This window comes from Carlito syrichta, unplaced genomic scaffold (genome assembly GCF_000164805.1).
Source record: "Carlito syrichta isolate Samal-C Ts95f unplaced genomic scaffold, Tarsius_syrichta-2.0.1 Scaffold281728, whole genome shotgun sequence".
Classification (NCBI taxonomy): domain Eukaryota; kingdom Metazoa; phylum Chordata; class Mammalia; order Primates; family Tarsiidae; genus Carlito; species Carlito syrichta.
The window spans coordinates 420,974-444,997 of record NW_007225824.1 but is presented as its reverse complement, the minus strand read 5'-3'; the positions used below and the strand labels follow the sequence as shown (position 1 = coordinate 444,997).

Here is a 24,024-nt window from a genome sequence, read left to right as displayed (position 1 = left end):
AGGGTGAGGCGGAAGGATCGCCAGAGCCCAGCAGGTCGAGGCTGTGGTGGCCGGGAGTGGCCACTGCACTTCAGTCTGAGCAACAGAGTGAGACTCCAACTCAAAAAAAAAAAGAGTGTTGACTCTATTGTCTAGGTTCAAATCCTGGCTCTGCCACTTAAATTGTAAATAATCATCTTGCATCTCAGTCTCTTCACATCTAAAATGGGGATGAGAATGATCATTTTAATTCCCAAAGTACAAATATATATTTTTAAAATAGTACCTGGTACAGAGTACTATATAAATACTATCTCATTTTAATTAATAAACATAAAGCAATGACTATAATAGACAAGAATTCAGTGGGTTTTAACAAACCCATTCCTTCAAGTGGAAATGGAATTCAACAGATGTGGTCTAAAAAAAAAAAATGGGGACCCACTCCACAGGCCCTACACTACCTCCATGGGCCCCTCTGTCCTTTCTTGCTTTTCTGAAATTACGGGAGTGGGGCTGTCCTGGTGAAGCCTGCAGTACTGGCACCCGGCCAGTCTGCTGTGGCTCCATCACTTCCCACCCTCCTTCCCTCTCCCTTCTCCTAGTTTTCCAAGAGCCAGAATACCTCCAAGAAGCCTCTCCCCTTTCCATTGCAATAATCTCCAAATGTTTCCTTCAAATCTGGAAGAATCGTTATAATGACAAATGTAGCCTCAGTTTTCTTGAATTCCTTCCAATCACTCTGCCTTCTCCCTTCTCTAAACTCAGTAACACAGTTTTGAAGATAACTTAGAAATGGCCAATTGGTGCCTCATTCTTGAAAAACTGGAACAACCTAGCAAAATGGAATGAGAAGGAGAGGAAAGCCAAGTTGGGGCGCACTTTCTATCCCACAGCCTTCACCATTCCCTGTTCCGTACAGCTTCACGTATTGACATCATCTACCCAGTCCTTCTACACATTCAAGTTTGTCATCCCCAGTGTCTGTTTCATGTGTTGTTATTTTAATCTCTCCCCAAGAGTATGAACTCTTTGAGAAAGAAGATTATATCTCACTTCATTTCTTTCAATATTGAGGCACAAAATAAATGTTCGATAAATATTTGTGGATTAAATAAAACCCAAACTTACCTATACAGAAAGCCTGGTTACTTGATCACACTATCTGCTTAATCTTGCTTAGACAATAACCATAACACTCTAATCCTTCACTTGTTCTCTAATATAGATCCCTGTGCCATATTCCCTAATTGCTATTTTAGCTTGACTTTAACACAAACCAGATGAATCTACCAAAATCATTTTCTTTCTGGGATTAATTCCCAATTACATACACTAAGTGAAGGAATTTAAAGAAACCTAGAATCTGTTAAAGATGATAAGCAGGCCTATCCTCTGATAACCTTTTGTCTGAAACTCTATTAAAAGCCTTGTACTTCCATTTTCTTCTCATCCATCTCTCCCTTGGTCTCTGTCTAACAAAGTGCCTGGTTAGCACTCAGAAAGTGTGCTAAATGAATGACTCTTGCAACGAACAGCAAGGCACAAGTAGTAAAGGATGGGAGAGTAAAAAGCTGAGAAAGAGGACACTAATAGGATGCAAATGTCAGAGTGCATGCTGGGTACGATTAAATGACAAAATAGACAGCACAGAATTGATTCCTAAGATAGTAGGTATTAGGCATGTGCTCATTTATTTTGGTTATCTTTGTCTCAGAAGAAGTTTTTTCCCCTGTTTTTAAATCACCTTTTAAGAGTAAAAATTAAAGGCAGACCCCTGAGTTAAAGCAAACGAGTTCAGTTAAAGTATGGCTAACAATTACCTCATGAGGAGACACTGGTCTAGTCACATTGAAGCTTTCTTCAACATCAGGAAGCCCGACATAGATATTAAGATATCTGAAAAGCAAATTAGTCCAGTAGCAATTATACTTCTTCAAAGAACATAAAAATTAACAAGCTTTTTTCCTCCCAACTACAAGAATTATGTTTTGGCAAATGCTTATCTTGCTAAGGATGACACATTAAAAATTATAACTGGAGATCTTCTTGAAGTGATAGTACATAAAGCCTTACAAAGGAGGGAAAACACTATCAAGTACCTTTTTAAAAAATTATAAATCTTTTTTTTTTAATATTTTTTATTATAAAATTGTGGGGTGTAGTTAAAGGTTAGGTATACAAATGTGCATCGTTCAGGCACCCTTGTTAATAAGGGGTGTCTCCCCATCCCCAGACAGATATTGACTACTCTTAGTCCCACCTCCCTTCCCCTCCCTACCCGCCCCCATAGTTTCCCATCACTGTCAGTCCTTTTTTTATAGTATTGTGGTAGATGTTCAAGGTCCACTATATGAGTGAGAACATGTGATACTCAGATCTTTGTTTCTGTGAGAGATCACTCAGTATTATAGACTCTAGTTCTATCCAGGTTGCTGCAAAATTCATGATTTTGTTCTTTTTTATGGCTATGTAGTATTCCATCGTGTATCCTCTACTGGGAATATACCCTGAAGAACTCAAATCACTCTATCAAAAAGATACCTGCACACAAATGTTTATTGTAGCATTGTTCACAATAGCAAGAACTTGGCACCAGCCATGCTGTCCATCAAAAGAGGACTGGATTAATCTCTTCACAAAAATACTGAAAATACAGCTCTCTAAAAATAATACTTAATGAAAAAAGCAAAGTGTAAAAGAGTACTGATAGTATGCTATCATTTGTGTAAGAAAGAAGAGGGCAGGCTGGGCTCGGTGGCTCAGCCTGTAATCCCAGCACTATGGGAGGCCGAGGTGAGTGGATTGCCTGAGCCTGTGGGTTCAAGACCAGCCAGGACAACTTGGCAAGACCTCGTCTTACAATAAATAAAAAAAAATTAGCCGAGCATGGTAGCATGCACCTGTAGCTCCGGCAACTTGGAAGGCTGAGGCAGAAGGATCGCCAGAGCCCAGCAGGTCAACGCTGGGGTGGCATGAGTGTGCCACTGCACTCCAGCCTGGGTGACGAAGTGAGAATCCAACTCAAAAAAAAAAAGAAAGAAAGAAGAAGGCAAGAAGGGAAAAAAATATATGCTCTTCTGTGCAAAATAATTATAGAAAGATAAAGCAGAAACCAATGAGGTTGGTTATCTACAGAGTGGCCGGGAACAAGGTGGAAAGAATTAGAAGAAGAGCAACAATTCTCTAAATATACTCTTTTGTGTAGATCCAACTCTGACAACCATAGTAATGTTTCACATAACCAAAAAATAAAGAAAAGAATAAATCTAAGTAACTCGAAAACCAGTAATAAAATATATTGACATAGCCAGGCTCGGTGGCTCAGCCTGTAATCCCGTGCCTTGGATTGGACGCTATAAGGCTAAAGACAAAAAGGACAAGTACACAAATACTGTACTCTAGCAAATTTTATTTTCACAGAGGTATGAGTTCACAATTCAGAGACTTTATGTATGGTCTAGGATTGAAAAAATAAGAAGATAATGTTGTGAATAATGAGAGCCAGAGTTCTCATTGTTAGAGACACACGTTACAAATAAGGAAGGGGAAAATGTTAGAATGAGTCCTGCAGTGTCGGACTAAAACTGGAGCTCTCAGTCTATATGATTTTTTAATATATGTAAACGTGGATAGGACACAGAAATACAGATGTGTGTGTGTATATATGTGTCAAAGTAAATATACATATATTTCCAAGCTCTATCCATTGAGATCTTAGTGTACTTGTCTTAGTTTCTAAACACTATTTTTTGTCAGGCATGGTGGCTCTTGCTATCATCCCAGCACTTTGGGAGGTGGAGGTAAAGAGGACTGCCTGAGCCCAGTAGTTTGAGATCAGCCTGGGAAACTTGGCGAGACCTTGTCTCTACAACAAACCAAAAAACTTAGCCAGGTGTGGTGGCACGTGCATGTGGTTCCAGCTACTTGGAAAGCAGAGGCAGAAAGATCACTTCAGCCCAGTAGGTCGAGGCTGAGGTGGCTGTGAGCATGCCACTGCACTCCAGCCTGGATGACAGAGTGAGACACTAACTCAAAAATGAATAAATAAATAAATAAATGCATACATACATAAATAAATACTATTTTCCAATAAGAGAAACTAAGGCTCTTTGAAGAAATTATCAATTCCCAAGCTAGGACCGGCACACAGCAGATGAACCACATCTTATGGTGCCAGAATAAAGGAGTGCTCAAAAATTAACGGTAGCCATGCTGAAAGGACACAGGAGTCAATCTGAAGGTTCTCCCTATGGTCAAAGCTGAGCAACAGAAAAATGACAGTACTGGATTATAACCCACAGAATAAAATAAGCATCTGTGAGTCCAAATTGATATACATTAATGTAGAGCGATACAAATAAGGGGAAGAGAAAGTTCTTCCTTGAAGAATTCCAGTATTAATGCAGATGGAATGGTGGAAATAGAGACTCACCATTAGGTAAACACCACAATAATATCCATTACAGACAGAAGCATCAGTGTATGCTAAAACTAGTGGTAAAAGTATGATGAGAAATAAGATATCTGTATAATCTCAAAGGATCTCCCCATAAAATACTTAGCAATTACAAAAGGAAAAATAGTAACTTTACAGTGGAGAAACCTGGAAGATACTATCTTAACCAAGTGAACAAAACTAAAATCACCAGTAATAAAATATATTGACATAGCCAGGCTCGGTGGCTCAGCCTGTAATCTCGCGCCTTGGAAGGCTGAGATGAGTGGATTACCTGAGCCCGCAGGTTCGAGACCCGCCTGGGCAACTTGGTGATACCTCATCTCTACAATAAATCCAAAAAAAAAAAAAATTAGCCGGATGTGGTAGCGTGCATCTGTAGATCCAGCTACTTGGAAGGCTGAGGCGGAAGGATCGCCAGAGCCCAGCAGGTCGAGGCTGCGGTGGCCGGGAGCGGCCACTGCACTCCAGTCTGGGCGACAGAGTGAGACTCCAACTCAAAAAAAAAAAAAAAAAAAAGTATATATATATATTGGCATCTATACCCCTGATGTGAGTTATTGAGAATAGCACAAAATATTGCATCTGTGGTATTCTTTCCAAAATGCTAACTCAATATAACCATGACCAAATATCGTACAAACTCAAATTAAAGGAACTTCTACAAAAACTGACTAAATTAAATTGTTCAAGTGTCAAAATTATGAAAGACCAAGAAAGACTGAGGAACTGTCACAGATTGAGGAGACTAAGGAGACAAGACAACTAAAGATAATGTGGGGTTCCATATTGATTCCTATACCAGAAAAAGGACATTAGAGGAAAAACGTAAAATAAGGTCTGTAGATTAGTTGACAACATATTATCAGTGCTAACATCCTGATTTTGATCATTGTGCTATGACTATGCAAGATGTTAATATTAGCAGAAGCTGGGTAAAGAATATTTGAGATGCCTTTGTACTATTTTTTTAGTTTTCTCTAAGTTTAAAATTATTTCAAACTAAAAACATATTTAAATATTTCAAACCTAATAGCTTAAATAACTTCTCAATCAAAACTCTATTATAGTTTACCGCTTAAAAAATTTGAGTTCTTTATAATCTTATTAAACAGATCAAAAAGTATGATTTTTAAAAGTGTTTTGACAGCAACTACACTCACTTTAAAAAATGTCAGACATAAACAAAATAGCAAATTAAGAGTAGTTGGTTCCTTACTTTAAGTACCACATGGGGTCGGCATCACTTGTAACCTTTTCATTGGCTTTCATTATCTTCTTTATCTGCAGCAGAAAGTGTAACATTAGGAAAGATTCTGGCTTCCAATTCATTCTTAGCTTATGTCTCCTTCTAAGATCTGATACTTACCTCTACATTAATGAAATAGTTAAATGAATCAATATGCTGTTTCACGAGGCCTTTCACCTAAACAGAAAGTAAAAAGTAGGTTAGCAACAAAATAACAGATTATATAAAGGAATCTAATCATAGGTAAGCATCAATTTTTTCTCAAAACCAAAGTGAAGAAAAAAATTCACAAATTTTATTTAGTAAAACTTTCTATTAATGTGTCCTCATTCTATTTCTCTATCATCTTACTAGTATACCTCAAGTTTTCCTCCTTGAGAAGCACTCTGACCTTTAGAATTCAAGATATGAGCATTTGAACATATGCTCATGTGCCACACATAATGATATTTCAGTCAACGACAAACTGCACATATGACAGTAGTCCCCTAAGATTATAATGGAGCTGAAAAATTCCTATTGCCTAGTAACTTACAACTTGACTTGACTTCAAAGGGCTTATCTCTGAAAAGTGTGACACTTTCTCAAGAGCAGCCTCAGGCAGATATTCCAGAAGAAGGCACTGTTAACACAGGAGATGACAGCTCCATTTGTGTTATTGCCCCTGAAGACCCTCCACTGGGACAAGATGTGGAGGTGGAAGACATTGATATTTATTATCCTGACCTAGGCTAATAATGTGTTTGCATCTCAGTTTTTAGCTTACAGAATAAGGATATAAAAAAAGAAAATATTTTTGTACTGATGTATAACATGTTTGTGTTTTCAGCTAAGTCTTATTACCAGAGTCAAAAAGCTAAAGAAAATTAAAGTTTATCAAGTAAAAAAGTTATAGTAAGCTAGGATTTACTACTGAAGAAAAAATACCTTTTAAATGAATTTAGTGTACAGTGGCCTAAATGTACGGTATTTATAAAATCTACAGTAGTACACAATCATGTCCTAGGCTTTCAGTCATTCACCATTCACTCACTGACTCACCCAGAGCAACTTGCAGCACTGCAAGCTTCACTCATGTAACATTAAGCACCCTATTCAAGAGCACCATTTTTTATCTCCAATACTGTATCTTTATCTTTTCAATGTTTACATATGTTTGTATACAGAAATATTTCCCAGTGTGTTACAACTGCCTATGGTATTCAGCACAGTAGCATGCTCTACAGGTTTGTAGCCTAGGAACAACAGGCTAGACCATATAACTTAGGTGGGTAGCAGGCTAGACCATCTAGGTTTGTGTAAGTACATGCTATGATGTTCTCCCAATGACAAAATCACCTAACGATGCATTTCTCAGAATAAATCCTTGTCATTAAGTGACGCATGGCTATACCTATTGACTTCTCATACGCTAATAAACAAGGAACATTTTCTATGCATACGATGCATTTTTTTTTTCTTTTTTTGAGTTGGAGTCCCACTCTGTCACACAGACTGCAGTGCAGTGGCCGCTCCCGGCCACCTCAGCCGCGACCTGCTGGGCTCCGGCGATCCTTCCGCCTCAGCCTTCCGAGTAGCCGGAATTACAGGCATGTGCTAACACGCCCGGCTGATGTTTTTGATTTATTGTAGAGATGAGGTCTCGCTGCCCAGGTGGGTCTCGAACCCACGGGCTCAGGCAATCCACTAACCTCAGTCTCCCAAAGGCGTGGGATGACAGGCTAAGCCACCAAGCCCGGCTACAATGCATTTTTAAAAAAAAAATCAAAGAAAAAGTAGCAATCGAGCATCTTTTCAATCATCGAGAATCTTTTCAATTCTCAAACAATGTCTATTTTCTTTTTTGCCTTTTTCCTACCTGAGCAAATTTTTCCTACCTGAGCAAATTCATGATTTTCACATATCCAAACCCTGGTCATTCATATCCCTTATAGAATAAGAAGAAAAATAAGGACTTCTATTAAGGTAGATGAAAATAATTGTATCAAATTGAAAGCAGGGTGAAATTCAGGAAACCTAAGATTACATAAAAGTTAGCAGTAGCTTTACTTTTGTCTCAGAAGTCAAAGCTGCCTTTAGACAGTGCTGTGTGCTGTGTTCTACAGAGAACACTGAAAAATAAACACACCCAGACTCCAAATCTTAGGATTTTAAAAGACTATATACACTCTTTTTTTTTTTTGAGTTGGAGTCTCATTCTGTCACCCAGGCTGGAGTGCAGTGGCATGCTCATGGCCACCACAGCCTCAACCTGCTGGGCTCTGGCAATCCTTCCGCCTCAGCCTTCCAAGTAGCCACAACTATAGGCATGTGCTACCAGGCCCGGCTAATTTTTGATTTATTGTGGAGACAAGGTCTCGCCAAGTTGCCCGGGTGGGTCTTGAACCCACGGGCACAGGTAATCCACTCGCCTCCATCTCCCAAAGATTACAGGCTGAGCCCCCGAGCCCAGCCTCATTTTTTTTAAATGTTAATTTTCAGGCAACCCCCTCAGGTCCCCTCCAACTGTGGAAGCTTTTCTGTCCTCTCAATAAATCCTGCTTTCTAAAAAAAAAAAAAGTTAATTTTCAAACACAATTCTTTCAACACTTCTAGAACTTTCCTAACAGTCTTTGTTTTAATTATGCTTCCATATTAGGGATCTTATTAGCTTACAAAGCAATCATTCCATTTTGAAATAGTCTTGATTATTAGGTGGGGAAAAAAAAAATCAACCTTCTCCTGATCTGAGGTCAGTTTTCCCTGTTCCCACCCAATGAACAAAATTTTCTCTTCAGGAGAAAATGCCTGCCTCAGGACAGTCCACTGAGTCATCACATCTCTTTCATGTTTTCACTTCCATGCTGAACAGGAACTTCAACTCCTTCTCGAATACACACTTTTCAGATGCCTCAGCAGCGATGGCCTGCTCCCATTTGCCAACATTCCCCCTAATATGGGCTCCTTGAACTCCCTAGTGACATTCTCCAGTGTGACCAGTGGACGGTGGGGCTACTACCTACCTCATTCTGGATATAATACTACTTCTGTTAAAGAAACCAGGTCACAGTACTGGCTCATGCTGAGCTTCAGTCAACTAAAACTCAAAGGGTGATTTTTATCCTCATCAAAAAAAAACAAAACAAAAAACTGCTATTAAGTCAAGCACACCCCAAATGGTACTTTCACAAAACTAAGCACGGGAATTGACATGTGTCCCTCTTCACTGCTGTCACCCCAGCCTACTGACACTTCTGGATCTTGATCCTGTTGGTCAACAGCACTGGAAGCTTTACAAGTTTTGCATTCTTCTTCCCAATTATGCATTAAAATCTTTAATATTTGTTCATAGACAAATATATTTCAAGGTGATCTGAGTAAGAGAGACTCCAACTTTAATGAGTGAATAAAATAACTACAGTCTTATGTCTCTACTGAGTTCTCTATGTCTTCTTGAACTGTGTGCCATAAACTGTCTCCTCTTTTTTGGATTATAAATATCACCCCTTCCTCTGAACTTACATACAGCATTTTGTTTATCCATCGACTGACATTCATTTGAGCTGCTTCCACTCAATAGAACTCAAAGGCTGGATAGTGTTACTATGAACATATATGTAAAAGTTTTGTGTGGACATGTGTTTTCATTCCTCCTAGGTGGATACCTAAGAGTAGAACTGCCAAGATGTTTCCAAAGCAGTTACAACATTTTACATTCCCAACAGCGGAACAAGAGAATCCCTGTTTCTCCACATGCACATTAACATTTGTTTTTGATTACAGCCATTGTAGCTGGTGTTAAGTGATCTCTCACTGTAGTACCCACTACTTCTTTTTTTGTTTTTGTTTTTTTTGAGTTGGAGTCTCACTCTGTCGCCCAGACTGGAGGGCAGTGGCACGCTCCCAGCCACCTCAGCCTCAACCTGCTGGGCTCCGGCGATCCTTCCGCCTCAGCCTTCCGAGTAGCCAGAACTACAGGTGCGCGCTACCACACCCAGCTAATTTTGTATTTATTGTAGAGATGAGGTCTCACCAAGTTGCCTAGGTGGGTCTCGAACCCGTGGGCTCAGGCAAGCCACTCGCCTTAGCCTCCCAAAGTGCTGGGATTATAGGCAGAGCCACAGAGCCTGGCCAATACCCACTACTTTTTAGCAGAAGCCGTTTCAAATGGCCTGGAAGCCCTATGCCATATTATATTCTACTCAACAGCTCCTCTAACTACCCGCCCAAACATTCCAGCCCAACAGCTGTGGAGGCTCCTCTTGAGCACCTGGATTAAGCCCCACTCTGCACCTACCTCTCAGTTTAGCTAAATCCTCTTCTCTTAAGATGTGGTTTATGTCTCACTTCATTTGGGTGACCCTCTCTGACCATCTGTGGCATCACTCTTTTGCCCACAGCACTTTGGTTTTTATTATTCACAAGTCATACTACTATGTATATACCACTCTCTAAAATTAAACCACTACTCCCCCAACCAGCACCTTATAAGCCCTTATAGGAATTTTGCCTTAAAATTCCTTACATTTCTAAAGCATAGAAAAATATACAGTAGTACAAAGTCAAAAAATGTTGTCATCAAAAATTTAATCTTAGGTACCCAAACTTTACCTGTGCGATGACCACTTATATACCAAACCCTGAATTGTACCCCACATCTTTAAAGTAATAGTAAAAAAAATTAATCTTTAAAAAATAGCTTTTTTAACTTTATTCATCTGAAAAATAACCAATTATTATTAAGTGTGACATAATTACCTTTAAAAATGCTGGAAGCAATCTCCATTTTTCCTGTGAACCAAAATAAGAATATCAGAACTCTGCATCAGCAACCACAATACTTTTATAAGAAGTTATTTTAATGTACCAAAATAAGTAAAAGAAAGTCAATCAAAACAAAAAGAACACATTTTGAATTGTAACCACTTTTATGGAAATTGTGTGTGCATATGCACTAAACATATGTATACACATAAATACATATACATGTAAATATACATACCATAGAATTCTTAAATAGAACATAATGTGATCTCTTCTTGATGGTTCAAGATTTTAAACACTTTTCATTCGTTGTTATTTTCTCATGACACTTCCTAAGTGGCATCTGCCAGTTTGAGAAAGCCTCAGAGAGCTTGGTAGGGGAGCCAGGTGTCAAGACCAAAAGGAGTTCTTTCGCCCTTCCATTCTCTCTCAACTAGTGTCTGGTCAGGACTCGTCTCAGGACCGCAGAAGGATGACACGTATGTTTTCTGCCTTCTGTATTAACTAGTTGTGAATTGTCACCTTTCTTGAGTTCTTGGGTATGCTTTTCATACCTTCCTGAGGTGGTAAGCAGCCTACCATGATAGCACCCTATGGCATCCAACTGCAGATAGGAAATCTGACAAATGGTCAGAGCCAAGTCTGAAGTTAGAATACCCGGTTGCTGGAGAAGAGCCTAAGGATCATGTAGGACCTTGCTGCAACTATAAAACTTTGGCTTTCACCTAAGTGACCTGAGAAGTACTGGAAGGTTCTGAGCAAAAGATGTGATAATCTGACTCATTTTAACTGGATCACTCTGGCTGCTGGGTTGAATATAGACCGGGTAAGCAGCTGGGAGATCATTTAGTAGTTTATTGCAATAATCCAGGCTGGTAACAGTACAGGTGGGAAGAAGTTGTTAGCCAAGGAGACATAATTTGAAGTTAAAGCCAAGAGGACTCCAACAGGGAGAGGAGCCAAATTTATCACCAAGGTTTTTGGTCTGAGCAACTAAAAGGATACAGGTACAACGGATGGAGGTGAGGGACACTGTAGGAACTGCAGGTTTAGGCATGAGGGGCTATCAGGAGTTTGGTTTAGGTATGTTGAGTCTGAGATCTCCATTTAGACGTTCAGGTGGAAATAGGCAACGAATGAGTATGGAACTTGGGAACAGACTAGCCTGTACATACAAACTAGAAAGAGGCTCGCAGATGCATGGCAATTAAAGCCACATGATGAATGAGATCACCTATGGAATATAGATGGAGAAGAGTTCCACAAAGTGAGATAAAAAACGCTCCAACATTTAGAGACAAGGGCAGAAAGTAGATCCGGCAAAGGTGACTGAGGAGGAGTTGAGGAGGAAGGCAGACAACCTGGAGACAGTAAAAAGCATTTTCAAGAGCGGAGGCTGGCAAAACTAAGCTATGATGACAGAAATCAAAAGGTAGAAGGAAAGATACACTGAAAAGGGTCATAAGGGAACTTTCTGGGGTGATAGAAATGTTCTGTAGTGTGTATCGAGTGATAGCTATTCTAGTATACATACTATCAAAACCAATGTAACTGAACAATTAATACCTGTACATTTCATCATATGTAAATTATACCTAATTTTTAAAAAAGGAGAGGTATGATAACTGATACAGGTTGACGTATGTCCCTTCCAAAATTCCTATGCAGAATACCTCAGAATGTGACTTTATTTAGAAACAGAGTTGTTGCAGATGTAATTCCCTAAGTCAAGATGAGGTCATTAGGGTGAGCCCTAATCTAATACAACCAGTCCTTTGAAAAAGGGGAAATTCAGACACAGAGATGCACACAGGAACAACACCATACAAAGATAAAGGTAGAGATCAGGGCAATGATTCTACAAGACAAGGAATGCAGAAGACTGCCACCAAATCATCAGTAGCTAGGGGAGGGGCAGCCCTCAGACAGAACCAACCCTGCTGTCACTTGGATCTTGGACTTGTAGTCTCCAGGACTGTAAGAAAATTAATTTCTTTTGTTTAAGTCACCTGGCTTGTGGTACTTTGTTATGGCAGCTCTACAAACTAATACAGTCCCCTCCACTTCTTCCTCTTACATCTTCAAGTTTTCCTCTCTATACCCATTCTCAAACTCGTTTCCTCACATCACAAAGGAAGAAGTGTCCGTTCCTTGATCTGAGGCTAGCTCTTCTCCCACAAACATATCACCTCCAATCTTCTCTGGCAGATTGGCAAACTCACCCCATTTCAGTATTAGATATTCAACCTATTCTATTTAAAACTTCCTTGAGGCAGCAACTCCCTCTGGCTCCTTTCCTCCCTGCCCTTCAGCTGGCTCTCCCTCCCCACCCGTCTCCATTTAGCCTCTCTGTTCCTCCGGCCCCACTCCTTGTTCGTTCCACTACAGTCAGGATTCCTACCGACTTGATAAAGGCCACCAAGCCTGCTAATTCCAAAGACCTTCCCTCAGCTCCCCCAGTCTGTCCACGCATGTGACCATGCAGGCCACTGCCTTCTTGTAGCACTCCTGTGACACCGTTCTCGTGTCTTTCCTCCCTCTAACAGTGCCTTTTTGCTCCTCTTTTCTTCTGCCCACCCTGCAAATGTTAGTGTTCTTCAAAGTTCTATCCCTGGCAACATCTCTTCTCAGTCTCCACAGGGCTGGGGGATGGAGAATTTCAAACAACACTTGTTTGAAAGTGTTGTGTGGTGGGAGAGGGCACACCTCATCAATAAGGACGCCTGTATAATGAACATTTGTATACGTAATGCTGAATTATACCCCACATCTTTAAAATACAAAATTATTTTTAAAAAAAGAAGAAAATGTTGTCTGGTTCTGTCTCACCCTCACCCCAGTTCCAAATGTAACTCTTTCAAAGGCAGTGACAATGTCTATCCTGTTTACCACAGTGCCTGGCACACAAAAGACTCCAATAAAAACTGAGTGAATAAATAAATGCATGAGCATCGCTGCTGCAGTGAGCCACCAGGTAAGGGCCTGTCCTCTTCAACTCATGACTGGGCAGTGACACCTTGAGGACTCAGAAGCTTCTCATACTCAGTATGTCCAAAATTAAACCTTCCCCCAGTTCCACTGCCAAGTTCAGTGGATTTATGCAGCCATCCCAGATTAGATACCCAGAAGTTCTACCTGTCTGGCTCCTCTTAATTGGCAGGAAAACAAGTCCTACTGAGTCTACCTCCTTTGAATCTGCCTCACATTCGTCCTCTGCTACAGCACTGTTGAGGCCCTCATATCCTTTCACCTGGACAATGGCAATACTTCCTTTCCAGTATTCCTGCTTGTTCCTTCCAATGCTCAACACGCCAGCCAGAGCGCACTTTCTCATATACACAGCTGATCACCTCATTCTCTACCCTTACAACTCTCAGGTGCCTCCCCCTTCCCCTCATCATGTCTAAACTCCACAGCAAGGCACACAACGTCCTCTGTGCTCTCATCTCTGCCTATTCCTCCTGGCTCGCCTCTTGCCAAGCTCGCACGCCACAGTGTGGGCTCTTGGCATGGTGCTCCTACTTGGAGTGCCACCTCCACCACAACACTTCATCCACTTCTATCAGGGCTCAATTCAGGCATCATATCTCCGCTACCATGTGTAATATATGGTAATACCAATATATCCCCTGCCTACTTTTTTCACAGCACCTACTGCATGTTATTCTACCTGCTCACATGTCTCCCCCTATAAACCTTGGAAGTCAGAGAACAAGTTTTTTGAACTTGTAAAAACCCTGTGAGTAGCATACCACCAGGTAAACACTCAACAATATCGAAATATTTGTTCAACAAATAAATGACTGATTGGCTCCAAAGCTCGTGTTATTTCTCCTACCATGCTGCCATGCTACCATAAGGAGCACACAAAAAATGTACTAAGCAGAGTTAGTTCAAGTAAAACTGAACTCCTATCTAGAAAAAGTAACAGAGAAAACACTAAAGTTGAAAAGTTGAAGTAAATATTTTAATCTCTCAAATGGCAATGCCATTTTTCATTCAGAGAAAACTCAGCATAATGAAAGAATTTCTCTAATAGAGAAATTAATTCAGATTAACCTGTGTTAGTTCACTGAACTTGTAGTGTTTACCTCACAAGAATGCAAAGAGGATACTCAATAGTATAAATGAATGAAATGTCCCTCTCTGAGCACTTCAACGTCATTCTAAATACCTCTGCTTTGAAAAAGGTAATAAAGTTATTTTTCATATTCATTCACTTCACAAGAAAGCTAACTGAGGACTGGAGAATAAGACAGTGGGATGTCTAGCGGTTAGAGAAACAAGTAACTACCAGTATTGAGAAAGGACAGGATACTAAGGCAGCAAATAGCAAGGAGATCTAACGTCTTCTAGGAGACTTAAGGAAGGCCTTTCTAAGGATGCCGTATCATAGATCAGTAGGATTTAATCTATAAATGGGAATGAGAGAATGATACAGAAAAAACTCTATGAGTAGAGCAGAAACATCTCAGGGCAGGGAGAAGAAAGGGAATGGTGGAAAAGAGACTAGAGAAGCAAGCAGTGGCGAGACTGAAGAAATTTATTACAAACATGGTAAAGACTACATTTTGCCCTAAGAATCATGGACAGAGATTAAAGAATTTTAACCAAGAGAGTGACATAACCATACTTGTGTGTTTAAACTGATAGCTGTGGCCACAGAGCAAAGAATAGACTGGAGTGGGACAAGTCAGGCACCATAAGCCAGTTAGGATGTAAGAGATGACAGTGGCTCTGAGTTGGAAAACAGCGGAAATGAAGTTTCAGATTTTGCATATAGGTATTTAGAAAGCAGGACCTTTAAGATGTGGTCCTGATATAGATATAGAGGGCTATATCTAGATATAGAGGGCTAGAAAGAGGAATTGTATTCCGAATCAGAAGCCCAGAATTGTGGTACTGGTCCCCTCATAGCTGTCTGAATTCAAACATGGAATAGAAATCTCCTGGGCTTATTTCTTCAGCTCTATGGAGAAGCAGTCCATCAGTAGTTAAGGATGAAGACTGGAGGCAGACTGAGTCCAGATTCAGGATCAGCCACTTACCAGCCTTCTCACACCAGGCTAGCTACATAATGTCTTCGGATCTCTCTGGCAAAATGGGGGTGAAAATAGTACCTATTTCAGAGGATGAAATCACCATATGCATGTTATGATTAAACAGAGACTGGCACACAGTAAATACTCAGTAAATGGGCTCTGGATATTAATTCTTCCAAATTAAAATCCAGTTTTCCCTGATGACGATCACCAGTGTATTGCATGCACTCATAGATTGGATGCAATGAACTGATTATAAGTAGATTTCATTAAGTTGCCAAGTAAGTACGGCATAAGGAGGTTCTTTATAATCAAAGGCAACTCACTGCTCACAAGAAAAACTCCAAGCTCCTTCAGATGTTTAACAAAATTTTCAGATCCAGGAGGACCCTTACCCACCCTTCATTTTTTATCTCTCCTCCTCCGATTTTCTTCGCTCTAATACGCCTCAAAAAACATCAGACGGTCTTGCCTGGGAGGTTTCAATCACCCTACTCCCTCTGTCTGAAATCTCCACCTTGACTCTCCTCTTCATTTCTCCACTTTCCCATGCCATACCGATGAAGGTTCTGAGTCTGGGGCTGTATGTGCCTTTCCAGAAAATAAAGTATGTCCACAGCCGCACTTCATTGGGCAGCTCATTGCAGAGCAGTTACCGTTAACTTCCGAGAACCTGATGAAAGTTATGGAGCTTCTCCCCCAGGAAACACACAGGCACGTTTTCAAGTAAATACACCGGCAGCCCAAACCGAAAGATGACTAGCCTGGGATTCTGACAATTTGGTTTTACCACCACAGCCAGCTGTGGTACCTCATGGAAGTAGCCTAAACTCCCTGGACCTCAGTGTCCTTCTTTATTTCACTTTAGTTTTTTAGTTGGAGTCTCACTCGTCACCCAGGCTGGAGCGCAGTGGCACACTCACGGCCACCCCAGCGTCGACCTGCTTGCTGGGCTCCGGCGATCCTTCCGCCTCAGGCTTCCAAGTGGCCAGAACTACAGGCGCGAGGATCCCCGCCCGGCTAATTTTTTTTTTAATTTATTGTAGAGGCCAGGTCTCGCCAAGCTGCCCGGGCTGGTCTCGAACCCACTCGCTTCGGCCTCCCAAAGTGCTGGGACGAGAGGCTGAGCCACCGAGCGCGGCCAGTGTCCTTCTTTGTAAACCCGCAGAGACGCAGTCCGTCCCCCAAGGCGGGTGCTAGGGCAATCCTTCCGGACATACTGGAAAAGCTCAGCCCGAGAGCCATCCGCGGGGCTCCTCTGCCCCAGCAGCAGCTGTCAGGCCCCCGCGCTCCGCCCTTTGAAGTGCACGCGGACGGGCTCGCTAAGAGACGCGCAAGCGCGGAGCCCGGCGCCTGCGCAGAAACCCTCGCTGAAGCTCTGCGCGTGCGCAGGAGTCACCGGCCCGCCCCGCTTGGTGGCCAGCGTGTTCGGGCAACGCCCCCTCGGGATCGCCTCCCGAGCCCTGACGTTCCTTGCGTGCGCGGCACTCACCTCTACAGTCGGAATCGGCGCGGCCAGTTGCTCCGGGGTCAGATTTCCAAACTCTTCCGCTAGCACGTCCATGCCGCTCACGACGAAGGAAGAAGCAGACAGAACCTCCACGTCTGCCTTCGCTGCCCTGAGCAAACGGCAGCACTTCTGCAGAGCGGGGCGCCGAAGCCAAAAATGTCCCCGCCGCGCGTGTTAGTTGGAGCGCGACAGAAAGGTTCCGCCTGCTCCTCGCCCGAACCTGCGGTGGACCCGGATGTGACTGAGGCCGAGCCAGGAAACTGCGCCCCCTGGTGTAGCTCGGAGATATGGCCTGGGTATGCTAAATCCCGGCTGACTGGTTTATTGCTAGTTCTCCAATAATTGAGACCAACAAAACGTAATTTTAAAAGTAATTCGAAGAAATTTTAAAAATAGTTTGAAGGAAAATGTAAATGGGTACTGTATGCAACTTGAACCACGGAGGCAGAGAATTCGTTTAATTCAATTCAAAACTATACATGTTGTATAGTATGGAAAAGTAGGAAACTTCCCAAATGCCTATTTATAGGGAATTGGTCAAATAAATGACGGTACATGCATGTGATGGAATAGCATACAGCCACCCAAATAGCCGTAGAGGGGGGAGGAGTTAGCACTAGAGAAGAGGGCACAACAGGACAGTAATTAAGACAGTGACAGATGGAAGATAAGGAGTAAATACCAGCACATGGAGAAATTTAGTATGAAACGGTGATATTTAAATTAGTAGGGGAAAGATGATCTATTCAATAAATAATGTTAAAACAGCTGATTAGCTCTGGGGAAAAAAAAATCTATCCCGTGTGGATTCAATATTTAAGTGTTAACAAAAACTTAGAAGAAAACGTACGTGAATATATCCAGTCAAAACATTCAGGTGGTGAAGACCTTCAAGGACAACTACACAGAAATCCTAAAGGATTTTATAATATAATTCTAAACATGGTTTTATGATTCCATGAAACGTTAAAATATTTTAACAGATTTTTTAAAAATCGCCATGAATAGAGGCTTTTAAAAAAATACATAAGTTGGCAAAGGGCAAAGGGATAGTCCCTATTTAAAATACAAATTGGCAAAAGACAAACAGCTGATCTCCCTTTAACTCAGGGCTAGGTGTAATGGCTCACACCGGTAATCCCAGCACTTTGGGAGGCCAAGGCAGGAGGACTGCTTCAGCCCAGGAGTTCAAGACCAGCCTGACAACATAGTGAGACCTCGTCTCTACAAAAAATAAAATTCACCTGGTGTGGTGGTGCATGCCTGTAGTCCCAGCCACTTGAAAGACTGACACAGGACGACCACAGAGCCCATAAGGTGGAGGCTACAGTGTGCCATGATCATGTCACTGCACTCCTGCCTGGGCTAAAAAGTAAATAATAAAATTAGCTCATACAAGTCAATAGAAAAAAAAATCTGCTTGGAAAAAATGAGACAAAATATACCAACAATGAATGAGTACAGAGTTTCAGCTTGGAAAGATCCCAAATTTCTGGAGATGGATGTTATAGTTGTACAACAATATGAATGCATTAAAGGCTGCTGAATGGTGCATCATTTTTAATGGTTAAAATGGTAAGTTGTATGTATAGTTTACCACAATAAGAAAAGTTAGGAAAACTTGTAAATACATATATGCTTTCCAGTTTTTCTTCATAAAGGTACAACGCTTGGACCAGGTTAGTCTTATTTCCTAATTAGCTACTTAAATTTCAGTGCTTGTATTTTTTAAGTATTGCACTGATGTCTGAAAGTAAGAGAAAGGGAGGGAAAAAAACTAAAAGACTCAGCCCCTGGTCTTTGAAGTTCTCACAGTTTACTTACAGACAAGCAATAACTTGTGTGTTATCCTTGTGATTTAGCCATATTGTTGCCTACTTAGGATCTAGCCTGGAAGGGACTGTGAAAGCGATTTATAGATAGCTGAGGAGCTCAAGGTTGGCTCAGGTGTGTTGGCTCTTTGCTCCAGAGTCTTCTTTGCTTTCCACTATCAAGGCAGCTCTCTAACTTCAATGTGCATCACCTCCATAGCTTGTTGAAAACAATCTCAGATTCCTGACTGGTGAGTTGGGCCTGCAAATTTGCATTTCTGACAAGTTCCCTGCTGCTGTCCAATGATTCCACTTTGGAAGTAACTACTCTCACCTAAGACATCACTCAGCACCATAATCTTCTGTTTATGTGTCTAATTCTCCTTCAGACTGTGAGTTCCTGGAACAGGAACTTTCTTGACTTTGTATCCCTGGGTTCTAACCCATCATTTGTCGCTGAATAAATTTTGTGTTGAGTAAATGATTTGAAAGAAAAAAATGCAGTGGGTGATAAATTTGATATTGTGTTCACATTTTTTAATCCTGAATTTTTTTTTTTTTTTTTTTAGTGTCTCTTGAAAAAGTAGGAGGTTCTGGTAGCAGTGGCTCAAAGTTCTACTTGGCAACATCTGGCTGATGTTGAGTGGTGTTTGTCCTTAGACCACAGCTGCCACAATCCCTCACAGTCCTTCCAGTATTACACCTACACCCCAGGTCAAATCCATGACTTCTGATCTCCTAAGTGCCTGATTTTTTAAATCAAAAAGCCAGCAACAGTCTCGTCATGATTCCTCCATTTTCTGCAGTCACATCCTTTTCCTAAGGTATATTAGTACAAAAAGACTGGTGGTTTGAAGAGAGGCTGGGAAATTAGGGGGAAGAGATCCCAGGAAGAAAAATGACTAACATCTTGGAATACTATCTCATTACTTATATATAAAGTATTGTGGCAGCTAGATGAGAAATTGACCTATGCCATGGGACAAGGGTGAGGAGTAGGAGTATTAGTTAGGGAGAACAAGGGAAAAGGAAAGGCAGAGGTGTCCAAACTGGCCCCTGAAATAGTAGGGAGAGCTTCCATCTACTGAATGTTTACACTTTGTCAGACATTGGAATATATGTGCACCCTCTAAATGAATGATCAACCCCTGGGGGATAAATATGGTTATTCCCACTTGACTGGTGAGGAGACTAAGGCTCACAAGGTTTAAGAAATTTGTCCAAGCAGAGTTGGAATTTAAATCCATAATTACTTAACCCTAGAGTGCATGTTTCTAACCACTCTATCATAATGAGCACCAAAAACATGGGCGGAAGATATTTCAAGCAGATAAAAACAGCTTGAGCAATGGCATGAGGGCTTGAGTCCATCATACCACACATTGACAGTTGAGTGTGATTTTCACATAGGGCTTTTCAAGGGAAGTATCTGCACATGACACTAGAAAGATCCACTGGAGCTGGACCATTATTGGCCCTTGTGCCATGTTAAAGAATTTTAACCTTATTCTGAGAGGTTTCAACATGAAGATGCTAGAAACAAAAGAAAAATATTGCCCTCTCCTCTGAATGCCTTAGTGCATTCAGACCGGCCAAAAAAATATGTGTGTGTGTGTGTGTATGGTCCTGATTTCTATACCTGAATAAGTTCATAATAGAACTAGAGAAGCCCAGAAACAATGTTGAAGAAAGAATAAGGACTCTTCAGTCTAAAAAGGCAGGGAGGAGAGTCCTTGAAGTCAAAGAACATTCTGCATTTTGAGCAAGACTGGATAGTCCAAAAACCTTCAACTGCCTGCCATGCCCACAGACCTTTCTCTGAAAAGCCTTGCTTTGTGTGATTTGACCTCATCTTGACAAAACCAACAGTGCCAGGTATCTGCCCTGTGGCCTGGATATAGGGAGCTGAGGCGTCTTATCAGGAGAACTCTATCCACTGTGTTGGGGGGAAGAGGGCGTGTTTGTACTGACTAGTGGCAAACAAAATCATATTGTCTCAGGCCATTTTTAATTAAGAATCCCAAAGGGGAGGGCAACAACAAGCTGAGCAGCAGGTGCCAAGTTGGCATTGGGTAGCCACACAACAGCGAGAAATCCTTTTGATGGATGATCTGAGGAGCCAGCGCAGCAAGTAGTTAAGAGCACACATTTCAGGGTTAGACTCCTCAGGTTCAAATGCCAGACCTTGGACAAGTTCCTCAGCCTCTCATTTTTCTGAGTCTCGTTTTACACAGGAAATAATGATAGAGCCTGCCTCACAGCATATGGGCAGTTCTATGAGATAATTTATATGAACTGTTTAGGTTAGTCCCTTCCATAGTGTAATAAAATATTAAGCTGGGCACGGTGGCTCATGCCTGTAATCCCAGCACTTTGGGAGGCAGAGGTGAGAGGATTGCCTAAACCCAGGGGTTCGAGGCCAGCCTGAGTTACATGGGGAGACCTCATTTCTACAAAAAATTAGCCAGGCATGGTGGCACATGCCTGTAGTTCCAGCTACTTGTAAGGCTGGGGCGGAAGGATCACCTGAGGCCTGCAGGTCGAGGCGGCAGTGGCCGTGAGTGTGCTACTGCACTTCAGCCTGGGCAACAGAGTGAGGCTCCAACTCAAAAAATAAAAAATTTTAAATTACATTCTGAAAGAAAAAAATATATTCAGGTTCACCATTCCTACAGGTACAGCTGCTAAGACAAATTCCTGGGTTTCCTTTCTTCTGCATAAAGACAATAAATCCATCCCTGTGTTCCTTTCCCTTGAAAGCTCAAAGAAGCTAACATAGTAAGCTGAGAAACATAGTAAGCTTAGAAAAAAATAAAGCTTCACTGCAAGAATAGAGAACAAGCGGGCATAAGTTGGTAATACAAATAGTTTTTGAAAGATTAAATCATGAAAAAATAATTGATTACTAAATGAAATTAGAACATGTTGGGTTTTGTCACTATCATTTGAAGTTGACATCAAGGACAATAACCACACCCTTTTGCATACCCTTGAGTTTCTCTGCCAATGACAATATTGGGGTTAATGAACCATGGTTCTGATGAGATATGACAATGTTTGTTCATATGTACTTAAGTACTTGATCATCACATCTCAAAACACTAAAACCCCTTGAAGCTTGAAAGAGATTTGGGACTCATAAATTAGTTATAATGTATTCTGGCTACATTATGCTTAGAGTTTGCAGACAATTTCAAATATATCTAATTTGATCCTCACAGTGTCTCTGCAAGGTAGGCAGACAGTAGGGTAGGGAGGCAGAGGAAAAAACTGAAGTTCAGGGAGATTAAAAGACTGGCTTGAATTCATACAGCTACTACGTAGGAGTGAATTCAGACTCAGGTCTTATGACTGTCAGTCCCCTGCTGCTTCTACTGAACAATGAATGGAAAAATTTGGAACTTAACATTCCCAGTGGTAGAACAGCCTGAACTTTGGTTTTGAGAAAGATGCAAGTGAGAAGTAAAAATATATCACACAAAAGGCGGCATTCCTTATGCCCACTACTTCCTTTGGCAGTCAACCCCAGAATTCTTTATTGATTCTCCTGGATCTGGATTCCAAATCTTCTCAACATAGTCCTCTGGGGAGTTACCATCAAAAAGAGCAGAGCAGACATGTGATTTTAAACCTATTTTCATGAAGAGAAGGTTCACTGAGAGGAATCTGAGGTGGAGACTGCTAAAGCTTACCGATATCCATGCCATCCTCTTTCTCCTAGGCACACTTTCCAGACTCCCCTGCAGTAAGATGAGGAGTGAATGATTTCTGCAAGGAAATCATGCATGGAAGTGGGCAATCCTTTTCTTTCCTGTCAGCTGACGGAATGGACTGAAGATCTAGAGTACAGCAGTGTCACAAGATGGATGGAAGTTGAGTCCCTGGATAGCAGGTGGAGCAGTCCCCCAACTCCTTGAACTTTGATTTGAGAAATAAGTTTATATTGAGGCCACTGAGACTGGGCTGTTCATTCAGCAGTTCCTCTCATAACTACACCCTTCCTGAAATCATCTTTTGTATCACTTGTAGAAGCACTCCTGGTTTGGGTTGTCTCCTCACACATTTCTCACATTCAAATTTTAAAGACTTTGCAAATGTTCATTATAGTGGATTTTGTTTTCTCCTTCTGTTTGTCAGCATACATTTTCTATTTGGGAGAAATCCCTGATTGGATGACTTTGGTGGCACCACAAGGGTATAAGGGTTGTAATTCCCTCCTACCATCCTGCAAATTAGAGCCTGGGTCTTGATCTGCAACAATATTCACCTGAATGTTGACACCGAGGCCTTTAAATCTTAAGCAAATGAGATCAAGAAAAGAAAAAGAAAACCAAGAACAATTGAGATATCAGTCTCTGAAGCCACAGCACTGAATCCACCTTGAGTGAGTTCCTGCAGCTTGTATTACCTTGGTTTCAATCCATTTTCCAAGTCTGGTTCCTCTCTGATTAAGGATATCCTGTGGGGGTACTTCCAATACACTAATTTTCTGCTTCAGTTAGCTAGAGTCTATTTCTGTTGCTGGTATCATGTCTTCGTGTGTGAGTGCATGTATGCATACACACACAACACATAGGAAATATGCTAGCAACAACAACAACTGTTCTTTGCCAGGGAAATCTGTTTCAAAAGAGTAAATGATTCTTTAACCTTTCCAGGACAAAACAAATAACCTCTCTCAAATTTTAGCATGACATCCAAGGACTTGTTTCACCTCTCATCACTTTCACTCTTCTACCTATGCTGATCCCTGGACTCACAATTTCTCCATACCATTGTACTTACTGTGCACTTGACCTGTCGTGTTTTTCCCTTTCTTGGCTTCTTGGCAAGTTCCCATGTATCCTTTGTGTTTTAGCTCAAAGATTATCTTCTCCATGAAATCAAGTTTGATGATTTTTGTTCTCCAGTACTATGCATACTTATTTTATAACTCTTACTACATTATATTGTAATTGTGCACAAGTCTGTCCTTTTTACTAGATTATTAACTTCTTAAGGACAGTGTCTGTTTAATCCTCTATCACAAGAACTGAGATATTTCTTGGCACATAGTAGATGCTCAATAGGTGTTTGTTGATGCAATAAATAAATGAATGAACAAAATGATCTAATGTCTGTAAGAATGTGAAAATCAGCAAAAGAATCATTCTAGAACAACTACAATAAAGACCGTCCAATAATCCAGCCACAAGCTACCCAGAAGTGGTTTAGGAAATAGAGACACTGGC

At 41.2% G+C, this 24,024-nt stretch overlaps 1 protein-coding gene across 1 annotated transcript in view; it reads right to left on the bottom strand.

The window, feature by feature from the left end:
* POLR3B (RNA polymerase III subunit B) overlaps window positions 1-17,498 on the bottom strand; it is a 130,500-nt gene extending 113,002 nt beyond the window's left edge. Inside the window, exons 1-5 of the mRNA XM_008052564.2 lie at window positions 16,965-17,498; window positions 10,425-10,457; window positions 5,808-5,864; window positions 5,658-5,722; window positions 1,803-1,878 (exon numbers count right to left, since the gene is read on the bottom strand). Of these exons, the coding sequence (XP_008050755.1) occupies window positions 1,803-1,878; window positions 5,658-5,722; window positions 5,808-5,864; window positions 10,425-10,457; window positions 16,965-17,036 (303 nt within the window). The 5' untranslated portion in view covers window positions 17,037-17,498. The remainder of the gene's footprint in view (window positions 1-1,802; window positions 1,879-5,657; window positions 5,723-5,807; window positions 5,865-10,424; window positions 10,458-16,964) is intronic.
* Between the last annotated feature and the right edge of the window lie 6,526 nt (window positions 17,499-24,024).